The sequence below is a fragment of the Hyla sarda genome, chromosome 4 (genome assembly GCF_029499605.1).
Source record: "Hyla sarda isolate aHylSar1 chromosome 4, aHylSar1.hap1, whole genome shotgun sequence".
Taxonomy (NCBI): domain Eukaryota; kingdom Metazoa; phylum Chordata; class Amphibia; order Anura; family Hylidae; genus Hyla; species Hyla sarda.
In genome coordinates this window covers 390,964,383-390,976,539 of record NC_079192.1, presented here as the reverse complement: position 1 = coordinate 390,976,539, position 12,157 = coordinate 390,964,383, and the positions used below count along the sequence as shown (strand labels likewise).

Here is a 12,157-nt window from a genome sequence, read left to right as displayed (position 1 = left end):
GGGAATCTGTGCTACCTATTGTGGGGAAACTATGCTACCTAATGTGGGCAAACTATGCTACCTAATGTCATGGAACTGCTACCTAATGTAGGCATATGGGAGGCCTTAATAAATAATTAGAAACTTATACAGCAAGTGACATATGGGGGTCCACCTGAGTAAGTGACACATGGAGGGGGGGTGCTGAACAATTGATGTTTTGGGGGGGGGGCACAGGCACATTCTTTGCACAAGGGCCCTCTGCTGTCTGTGTCCGCCCCTGGGTAGAGAATAAGGGGTAAAGTGGAACATAGAACAAATGCAGTTATTTTTATCTTAATTTTTTTTTTATGAAGTAAACGAGATAAAGGTAAGCAATGACTTTTCCTCAGTCTGAAGCGCGGTCCTCATCGGCAGGAAGCAGTGAGGAGGAGGAGGATGACGGAGGTTCTGATTCCATCTCTGCTTCTTTTTCGTCCCTCTCTATAAATAGGGCCGTGGCCATGAAGAAGGCCCCTCCGATGACTGCCATTATGGTGCAGGTCATGAGAGCATACTCCAGGCTGCGGTATTTCAGAAGAGGGGATTTGGCATATCCTCGTTCGTAGGTGTCAGATATCAGGCCGATGAGGTACGGGCTGCCGGCGTCACCTAGTAGGTGATAGATTGTCATCTGCATGGCCAGGGCTGAAGATCTCCTCCACGGAGTTACTACTTTTAGTATAATGTCAGATATGAGGGTGAAATTTACTGACAGAAGCGTCTCTCCGATGAAGATGAAGATGTTGGTGGCAACAAGGCTGATGTTGCCAAAAGTCAATGCCAACAGAAGAAAAGGGGCGGAGAGCATCATCGCGCATCCACACACAAGCGGGTCCGCCCGTGGGTTGGATTTGCGATATCTTTTACTTATCTCCGTCCCTGCTACAACTCCCAGAATGCCGGAAACGACTGTAACCACACCAAATATTAGGATGTCGTGATAGTCACACGGTTCAGCACGGCAAGGGTCCTTCTCTTGTAGGAGTGTTCGTGCGTGGGTCAGGTATGACGGACCCCATACACCTATGGCTCCCACTATGAAGGATACAGCCGTCGATCCCATGGTGGTTAACATGAAGCTTCGATTTTTAAATAGTTTTTTCAGATCTGTCGCCCATTTGGCAAACTTCTGGGATTTGTTGTTCTTCTTCCCGTTTGTAGTCGTTCTTGGAAGCTCCTTTGTGACCAAAATCATCAAAGCCACAGCTATGAGGCCCAGGCCAGGGGTGACCCGAAATGCCCAGTGCCAATCGCCCCTTGCTGCATCAGTCACTTTGGGCCCGATGATGTATCCCGGTCCGCAGCCTACAGGTATGACGGAGTAAAACACGTTCAGCATGCGGGTCCGCTGGTCACTTGTAAAAAGGTCTGCAATGATGGAGGGGGCGATGGTGCAGAAAGTCGCCTCTCCGGCTCCAACCAGTCCACTCGTCAGCAGGAAGAGCAGGAAGTACCCGTCAGGGATGAATGACAAGGTAAGTGTCATGCTCAGCCAAATGACGACTCCTGCGCAAACAGTATATTTCTTATTACAGTGGTCGCCCAAATATCCGGCAATTGGTGCGACCAGCACGTAGCTTCCAATGAACAATGTATTCAATAAGCCGGACAGACTAGCATTGGTGTCATATGCTTTCTGTATATAAGGCAGCACCCCCGCCACGCTGGAGCGATTTGCATAGATGAGCAAATTAACAAAGGCGAGGATCACTACGGTGATGATGGAACGTGCGGTGGACATCACGCTTAGAGATGGCAGGTTCTGCCTCTCAGGGATATCGCCCTTTTCTACATCCATATCACTATGGTCCTCCATTGCTTCTTCCTCCTCCTTCAGCAATGGGTCTTGTGGAGAGGCCATGGTCACAGGTCAGAGCCTGAAAACACTAGAGAGAGAGAAATAAGTGAACACATTAGACAACATGTCATCATTCCTGTCATTATACAATAGATCCTTCATACAGAGCAGAAATGTCCAGCACAGAACCACAAGATAACACTAAGACCATCACAGCCTCAGAAGAAGACGCTTCTCTATAAGTGTTTTATATGGAGACGTCTTCCCTGAGGTTACCAATGTCTGATAACCCTGAACCTGTCCGGTCCTAGTAATATCTGATAACCCTGAACCTGTCCGGTCCTAGTAATATCTGATAACCCTGAACCTGTCCGGTCCTAGTAATATCTGATAACCCTGAACCTGTCCGGTCCTAGTAATATCTGATAACCCTGAACCTGTCCGGTCCTAGTAATATCTGATAACCCTGAACCTGTCCGGTCCTAGTAATATCTGATAACCCTGAACCTGTCCGGTCCTAGTAATATCTGATAACCCTGAACCTGTCCGGTCCTAGTAATATCTGATAACCCTGAACCTGTCCGGTCCTAGTAATATCTGATAACCCTGAACCTGTCCGGTCCTAGTAATATCTGATAACCCTGAACCTGTCCGGTCCTAGTAATATCTGATAACCCTGAACCTGTCCGGTCCTAGTAATATCTGATAACCCTGAACCTGTCCGGTCCTAGTAATATCTGATAACCCTGAACCTGTCCGGTCCTAGTAATATCTGATAACCCTGAACCTGTCCAGTCCTAGTAATATCTGATAACCCTGAACCTCTCCGATCATAGTAATATCTGATAACCCTGAACCTGTCCGGTCCTAGTAATATCTGATAAACCTGAACCTCTGTGGTCATAGTAATATCTGATAACCCTGAACCTGTCCGGTCCTAGTAATATCTGATAACCCTGAACCTGTCCGGTCCTAGTAATATCTGATAACCCTGAACCTGTCTGGTCCTAGTAATATCTGATAACCCTGAACCTGTCCGGTCCTAGTAATATCTGATAACCCTGAACCTGTCCCAGTAATGGCGGATTATAAGGGCTTGGCTGTATGGTCACTGGGCCATGTGAACTTCATACTGTAGATACAATTGGGCTATCCCGCTATATACATTTACTAATAATGAACCTACCCCACCTCATTGGGATCTATCCGTCCCCTATATGACTTTCTGCCACTAGTTGATTTGAAAATGTTCCCTTTCGGAGTACCCGGAGTATTTCTATTGTTAGTACACACAGAATTCTATTATATACTATTATATTTCTGCCCAAATCTATCTGTCATTCTTTTACTACACTACCAAATCTTTCTCATAGTCTTATATCTTTTAGAACATCATGAATTAGGACTCTTTTTCTTGGGGGCTTTTTTTTGGGCATAATTGCATTTTAGCAGTTTTGCAAGAAAAAGCTCTGGTCATGATAGTATCTGTGCGTTTTATTATGTTTAATGCCTAAGCCAAGTATTATCACAATGCTATGATGAATATAACTTTTGTTATTTCTTTTGGAAATAACAGCAATAAAAAAAAACTGTCAAACAAAAAGCCCTGTGTATGTATGAATAGAAGAGGCTGAGACTTACCTTGTGGTTCTCTCTTCAGACAAGAAACGGTCAAAATCTTGAATTCTCTATTGCAAATAGAAACTCTCTAAAAAACACTTTGCACCACAGGTTGTGAATGCAAAACACACTGAAGAGACTGCAGCCGGCGCGCACGTCCTTGTACAGCTTACGGTGACATCATCACAAGCATGTGTGACATCACAGGGTTCTAAACCATCTTCAGGGAAGTGTATATCTGTATAGTAAATGTGAGTAGCTGTATTGGTCCAGTGATGCAGATTGTAATACCTTTTTTATTGGACTAACAGAATTTTGTAGAGACAAGCTTTCGGGATTCCTCCCTGATAATTTATCAAGTCCTTTGATCATTAGTCCTTGTCTATTGGACTTGATAAAGGGAGGAATCCTGAAAGCTTCTCTACAAAATTCTGTTAGTCCAATAAAAAAGGTATTACAAGAGACTGCAACATATTTTTTGATTTGTGTGTGTGTGTGTGTGTATATATATATATATATATATATATATATATAGTTCCAAGCGTGAGTAGGTGCCTCCAGCTAGGGTCCGTGTCCAGGATTCTGCATACGTAGTTCCAAGGAAAATGCTGTGGCACTCAAGGTATGGTGAAAAAATTAAAACTATTTATTCATCCCAAATGTGCAAAGAGCAACGTATCAATGGTCTCACACCATCATTATGAAGCCACTTGATAATGATGGTGTGAGACCATCGAAACGTTGCTCTTTGCACATTTGGGATGAATAAATATTTTTCATTTTTTCACCATACCTTGAGTGCCACAGCATTTTCCTTGGAACTACGTATGCAGAATCCTGGACACGGACCCTAGCTGGAGGCACCTACTCACGCTTTAGGAGTGCTGCTTTCTTCTTTGACATATATATATATATATATATATATATATATATATATATATATATATTAATATACACCTAGAAATACATCAAGTACATAAAAACATCTTTTAGAAAAATATTTCTCCAGGCCTGCCGAGTATATCCCCGTACTTCCCAGTGTCTTCTTAGTTTATATATTTTAATCTTTTGACCTTTTAACCCCACTAGGACCAAGGGCATCCTGGGACTTAAAGGGGTATTCCAGGCCGAAACTTTTTTTTTATATATCAACTGGCTCCAGAAAGTTAAACAGATTTGTAAATTACTTCTATTAAATAATCTTAATCCTTTCAGTACTTATGAGCTTCTGAAGTTAAGGTTGTTTTTTTCTGTCTAAGTCCTCTCTGATGACACCTGCCTCGGGCAACGCCCAGTTTAGAAGCAAATCCCCATAGCAAACCTCTTCTAAACTGAGCGTTTCCCGAGACAGGTGTCATCAGAGAGCACTTAGACAGAAAATAACAACCTTAACTTCAGAAACTCATAAGTACTGAAAGGGTTAAGATTTTTTAATAGAAGTAATTTACAAATCTGTTTAACTTTCTGGAGCCAGTTGATATATATAAAAAAAGTTTTTGCCTGGAATACCCCTTTAAGATTGAACCGATTATTATTATTGATATATGTCATGAATGCATCAACGGTCAGATGGTCGGACGACCAAATGATGACCACATCGTCTACATACCTCCCATACCATGCGAGGCTTGTGGAAAATGGATTGGTGTCAGAAAAAATAAACGGCTTCTCCCACCAAAAAACTAAAAGCTTAGCCCGAGCTGGTGATGACTTTGCTCCCATTGAAGCACCCGTGCGCTGCAAATAAAAATTGTTACCAAACATAAAATAATTGTGTTTTAACACAAAATCTACCACCTCAATAATGTAATGTCTCAAATCCACAGAATATTTAGAAAATCTCATCAGTATATCCGAGATAGCTGATAATGGCAGGTTTTGCGGAATACTGGAATAGAGCGATTCAATGTCGCAAGTAAGTCACGACAGAGAATCGCTCCATGTGAATTTAGTTCTTCTGACCAGGAGTTTACTGAAAATTCAGATTGTTCAGATACCACGGACACTAGCGGGGACTCAGAACCGCAATATGTGAACACTCACAAGAATCGCAATGCGAGAAGACAGTCAAAAAACGAGGAAGGTGCGGTGGCAGAAAACATAGGAAGAAGAGCTTCGGAGCGTAACAAGGACAAACGGAAAAAGTAATAAAAGAGGATTTTCAAGTCATTAACATTTCTGCACAAATCATTACAGACGAAGAAACCTCGGTCCTGTGGAAAGGACTGGGTTTCTCTCCTACACATCATTTTGATGTTTATCGGCCAATTTTGGATATAAATAAATTTGTGAGAACTTTAACAGTTAAGAAACATTTTTTTGTGGAAAATGCTGATGAACCATCGGACCCGCCTCAACTTTCTATAAAATTGCTTTTAGAGATCTCTGTCTCCTTGAAAATAGTGGGATATCAATTTGTGATGAAGTGAATACTGCCCATACCTTCTCCACTAAAAACCAACATTTTTACCCCATACAGACCAGACCAGCAATTTTTGATTGGTTCCAGGACCTTATCATGAAAGATTTGGCTAATCTACAATCAAAAGTAATGTCCAATACAACTCGTCCTAATTTGAATAAAAAGGAGGCTGCTGCCATAAAGATATTAAAGAAAAACAAAAATTTGACAATCCGATCCACCGATAAAGGCGGCTCGGTAGTATGAATGGACACGGGACTGTATATCAATTTAAATGAAAATCTACTATCTGATGATAAAACTTACCTTAAACTTCGTGGGGATCCCACTGAACCTTTTAAAAAAAAGAACTGTTGACTCTGTTGGAAGAGGGGAAAGCCAGATCTATTTTGACCCAAAAAGAAGTGGATTATATTTTCGTGCCTGCTCCAATTATTCCTATCTTCCACTCGCTACCCAAGCTGCATAAGGATCGATTCCCGCCGCCGATGCGTCCGATCGTGGCGGGGATCGGATCCCTTAACGAGCAGCTATGCGAGTGGTTGGACTCAGTACTGCAACCTCTGGTTATGCAATGCCCAAGTTATATCAAGGACACTAAGCACTTGCTAAAAATCATGGATGAATTCACATGGAGCGATTCTCTGTCGTGGCTTACTTGCAACATTGAATCGCTCTATTCCAGTATTCCGCAAAACCTGGCATTATCAGCTATCTCGGATATACTGATGAGATTTTCTAAATATTCTGTGGATTTGAGACATTACATTATTGAGGTGGTAGATTTTGTGTTAAAACACAATTATTTTATGTTTGGTAACAATTTTTATTTGCAGCGCACGGGTGCTTCAATGGGAGCAAAGTCATCACCAGCTCGGGCTAAGCTTTTTGTTTTTTGGTGGGAGGAGCAGTTTTTCTGACACCAATCCATTTTCCACATGCCTCGCATGGTATGGGAGGTATGTAGACGATGTGTTCATCATTTGGTTGTCCGACCATCTGACCGTTGATGCATTCATGACATATATCAATAATAATCGGTTCAATCTTACGTTTACCCACACATGGTGTAAAAGGGAAACCCCCTTTTTGGATGTCATATTACGTGGCAACCATGATACAAATAAAATTGAGGTTGATCCTTGCAGAAAAAAGATATCAGGCAATACCATCCTAAGGGCGAATTCATGCCATTCCAAACAAACAGTAAGAGCCATACCAGTAGGTGAACTTATACGAATTAAGCGGAACAGTTCTTCCGCCGAGGTGTACCGCAGGGAAGCTGATGCAGCATGCACACGCCTGGCGGCTCGAGGTTACCCTGGATGGCTCTTGAAAAAAGCTCGGTCGAGAGTGGATCCTATGGATCGAAAATCCCTTTTTACAAGTAAGCAACCAACTGAATCACAAGATTGTCCTAGATTTGTCACCACGTACAGTCCAGAATTTAATGACATCAAACGCATTGTAATTAAACACTTACCTTTGCTATCAACAGATCCCACGGTAGGGGAGATTATAAAGTCAGGTGTGAGATTTGCAGCAAGGCGGGCACCTACTCTATCCAATCTCCTTGTTCCCAGTATGGTGGACACGGCTAGTGTTACCACCCAGTGGATTAGCACCAAGGGCTTCCACAAGTGCGGTAAATCGCGGTGTGTTGTATGTCCCTTTGCCGAAAAATGCCAGAAAATAGAAGGTACGGTGGATGGCAAATGCCAGGTCATTCACAACTTTATAAACTGTGATAGCAATTTTGTTTTATATAAAATCATGTGCACACAATGTCACTTAACATATGTGGGTTCCACCAAAAGGTCCCTTAAAAAACGCATGCAACAGCACATTAGACATGCTGCTGGCCCTTTAAGCTCGAACATTTCTAACATATCTAAACATTTTCTAATATGTCATAATTCAGACACCACTTCCCTCAGGTTCTCAGGCATTGAGAAGGTGAAGCTAAATAAAAGGGGAGGTGACCATATTCGATCCTTCCACAATAGAGAAATCATGTGGATTTATCTTTTCAGTTGCATTCAACCCCATGGTCTAAATAGCAAAACAGATTTAATATTACATTACTGATATGTCTCCGAATAATTTATCTGTGTTTGGTCCCATGTTTTTGTTTTAATCACGCGCACATGTGATGTGGACCTGTCCCTCCCCTTCCTGTGTGAATGGGGAATAAGCCCTGGAGTATATAAGGGTGCCTCATTTGAGGATCTACAGGCTATGAGTAAGGATCGATAGATCAGAAACGCGTCAGCCATGCTTGGGACCCCCCTCTGTTTGTGCAATATTTCATATTTTTGATATGTTCACGGTTTGTTTGCCACCGTGAAGGCTTTTAAGGAAGAACCCTGAATAAAGATGGACGTTTTACTTCTACTTGCTGGCTTTTTTAGTATTTTATTTTAGTTTTATCCACTGTGCCAGGGATGAATATTATTCCAAAAGAAACGAACTCAACTGTCTATGCTCCCCCGTTGCTCCAATATTGGTGTCCCGTTCTCTGTTCGCCGCCTTCTGCTTTTCCTGCAGGTCAGCGAATCACGGTGCGCTCAGTGTCATCATTGTTTCAGCACCAGTTTTACAAATCAGTGTGCCTCCAGTGTTACACCAGTGTTTACAAATAAGTGTGCCTCCAGCTGTTGCAAAACTATAACTTCCAGCATGCCTTGACAGCTAGAGACTGTCCGGGAATGCTCGGAGTTGTAGTTTTGGACCACCTGGAGAGACACTGTTTTGAAAACACTGCCTTAGTCAGTATTTTCCAACCTGGGGACTTCCAGCTGTTGCAAAACTACAACTCCCAGCATTCCCCTGACAGTCTTTAGATGTCCAGGCATGCTGGGAGTTATAGTTCTGCAACAGCTGGAGACACTCAGGTTTGGTAGGTAGGTCCTTAGTCCATTGTTTTCCAACCTGGGTGCCTTCAGCTGTTGAAAAACTCTAACTCCCAGCTTAAGACTGTCCGGGCATGCTGGGAGTTGTAGTTTTGCAACAGCTGGAGGCCCCCAGGTTGGGAAACACTAACTACGGCAGTTTTTTCGAAACATTGTCTCTCCATCTGTTGCAAAACTACAACTCCCAGCATGCTCGGACAGTCTTAAGCTGGAAGTTAGAGTTTTGCAGCAGAAGGTGGCATTTTGGTGGGTAGTTGGGCCATTAGTCCAGTGTTTCCCTGAGTGCCTCCAGCTGTTGCAAAACTACAACTCCCAGCATGCCCAAACAGCCAAAGCCTGTTTGGAAAACACTGGACTAAGGGCCTACCTACCAAATGTAACGTGGCCACCCACCTACCAACCAAACATATTACCTACCTAGCAAATGCTTTTCCTGCCTACCTAATAAACGTATACCGTATATACTCGAGTATAAGCCGAGTTTTTCAGCACGAAAAATAAACACCCCCCTCGGCTTATACTCGAGTGAACTCTCCGCCCTCAGTGGTCTTCAACCTGCGGACCTCCAGAGGTTTCAAAACTACAACTCCCAGCAAGCCCGGGCAGCCATCGGCTGTCCGGGCTTGCTGGGAGTTGTAGTTTTGAAACCTCTGGAGGTCCGCAGGTTGAAGACCACTGCGGCCTTCGACATCATCCAGCCCCCTCTCACCCCCTTTAGTTCTGTACAGTACTCGCCTCTGCTCGGCGCTGGTCCGGTGCTGCAGGACTGTCCGGTGGGGAGGTCGTCTGGTGGGATAGGTGTTCCGGGCTGCCATCTTCATTGGGGGGGGCCTAATCTCCGCGCTTCGGGCCCGGAATAGTCACGTTGCCTTGACGACGACGCAGAGGTACGTTCATTACCAACGTCCCTCTGCGTCATCGTCAAGGCAACGCCTCTATTCCGGGCCCGAAGCGCGGAGAAGAGGCCCCCCGGTGAAGATGGCAGCCCGGAACCACTATCCCACCGGACGACCTCCTCACCGGACAGTCCTGCAGCACCGGACCAGCCCTGAGCAGAGATGAGTACAGAACTAAAGGGGGTGAGAGGGGCTGGATGATGTCGAAGGCCGCAGTGGTCTTCAACCTGCGGACCTCCAGAGGTTTCAAAACTACAACTCCCAGCAAGCCCGGACAGCCGATGGCTGCCCGGGCTTGCTGGGAGTTGTAGTTTTGAAACATCTGGAGGTCCGCAGGTTGAAGACCACTGTATCAGACATTGACAAGCGGTGATGATGATGACATGTGGTGATGATGACAAGGGGATGATGAAGGGGGGGTGTGGGATTATGACAAGGGGATGATGAAGGGGGGGGTGTGGGATGATGACAGGGGGATGATGAAGGGGGGTGTGGGATGATGACGAGAGGATGATGACAAGAGGATGATGACAAGGGGATGATGACAAGGGGATGATGAAGGGGGGTGGGGATGATGACAAGGGGATGATGAAGGGGGTGTGTGGGATGATGACAAGGGGATGATGAAGGGGGGTGGGGATGATGACAAGGGGATGATAAAGGGGGGTGTGGGATGATGACAAGGGGATGATGACAAGGGGATGATGAAGGGGGGTGTGGGATGATGAAGGGGGATGATGACAGGCGGTGATGATGAAGGGGGAATGATGAAGGGGGGATGATGACAGGGTGATGATGACAGGGTGATGATGATGAGGGTGTTAATGACGGGGGTCTGGATGATGACAGGGGGGGATGATGTATTTCCCACCCTAGGCTTATACTCGAGTCAATAACTTTTCCTGGGATTTTGGGGTGAAATTAGGGGCCTCGGCTTATATTCGGGTCGGCTTATACTCGAGTATATACGGTAACCTACCTACCTAGCGGCAAACCTTTTACTTGCCTTCCTACCAACTCAACTTACTACCTGCCTAAATAACTTGCAAACTTACTACTTGCCTACTGTTACGCCGAGCGCTCCGGGTCCCCGTTCCTCCCCGGAGCGCTCGCCTCATCCTCGTTGCTGCAGCGCCCCGGTCAGATCCACTGACCGGGTGCGCTGCGGTCCCGCCTCCAGCCGGGATGCGATTCGCGATGCGGGTGGCGCCCGCTCGCGATGCGCACCCCGGTCCCCGTACCTGACTCGCTCTCCGTCGGTCCTGTCCCGGCGCGCGCGGCCCCGCTCCCTAGGGCGCGCGCGCGCCGGGTCTCTGCGATTTAAAGGGCCAGTGCACCTATGATGGTGCCTGGCCCAATCTTCCAATTAGCTTAATTAGTTTCCACCTGTGCACTTCCCTATATCACCTCACTTCCCCTGCACTCCCTTGCCGGATCTTGTTGCACTTGTGCCTAGTGAAAGCGTTCCCTTGTTTGTTCCTAGCCCGTGTTCCTGACCTCCTGCCGTTGCCCCTGACTACGATCCTTGCCGCCTGCCCCCGACCTTCTGCTACGTCCGACCTTGCTTCTGCCTACTCCCTTGTACCTCGCCTATCTTCAGCAGTCAGAGAGGTGAGCCGTTGCTAGTGGATACGACCTGGTCACTACCGCCGCAGCAAGACCATCCCGCTTTGCGGCGGGCTCTAGGTGAAAACCTGTAGTGGCTTAGAACCGGTCCACTAGCGCGGTCCTCGCCATCCCTCTCTGGCACAGAGGATCCACTACCTGCCAGCCGGCATCGTGACAGTAGATCCGGCCATGGATCCCGCTGAAGTTCCTCTGCCAGTTGTCACCGACCTCCCTACACTGGTCGCCCAGCAAGCCCTAAAGATCGCCCAACGAAATCAACAGCTGGCATACTTGACCTCCGTGACACTGCATCTTCAGTCACAGATACAGCAAATTCAGTCACAGCTACAGCTGCAACAACCATCTCCTCCGCCGGCTCCTGCAACTCCTCCGCAGCAACCGGCCGCTCCTAACCCCTGCTTGTCCCTGCCGGACAAATTTGATGGGGTCCGCAATGATCCTGCCACAGCCACAGTCCAGTCCTACTTCGCTGAGGTCCGTGGTGTCTTCGAGGAGCCTGCCCGAGCCTCTTCTGCCAAGACTGCCCTGCTGAACCTGGTCCAGGGTGTTTCTTCCGTTGGCGAGTACGCCATTCAGTTCCGTGCTCTTGCTTCCGAGTTGTCCTGGAATAGTGAGATTCTCTGCGCGACCTTTAAAAAAGGCCTATCCAGCAACATTAAAGATGTTCTGGCCGCACGAGAAACTCCTGCTAACCTGCATGAACTCATTCATCTTGCCACTCGCATTGACATGCGTTCTTCCGGATGGCGTCTGGAGCTCCGCCTGGATATGGACTTTGTTCGCACGAGGCGTTTTTTCTCCCCGGCTCCTCTCTCCTCTGGTCCTCTGCAATCCGTTCCTGTGCTTCCCGCCGCGGAGG

General features: G+C 46.2%; 1 protein-coding gene across 1 annotated transcript; it reads right to left on the bottom strand.

Annotated features, from left to right (window-relative positions):
- Positions 1–335: 335 nt before the first annotated feature.
- On the bottom strand, positions 336–3,607 carry LOC130367109 (protein spinster homolog 1-like). Its single transcript, XM_056569496.1, has 2 exons — positions 3,461–3,607; positions 336–1,907 (listed from the first exon to the last, which is right to left on the bottom strand). The coding sequence occupies exon 2, from the start codon at positions 1,880–1,882 to the stop codon at positions 368–370; it is 1,515 nt and encodes a 504-aa protein (XP_056425471.1). The 5' UTR covers positions 1,883–1,907; positions 3,461–3,607; the 3' UTR covers positions 336–367.
- Between the last annotated feature and the right edge of the window lie 8,550 nt (positions 3,608–12,157).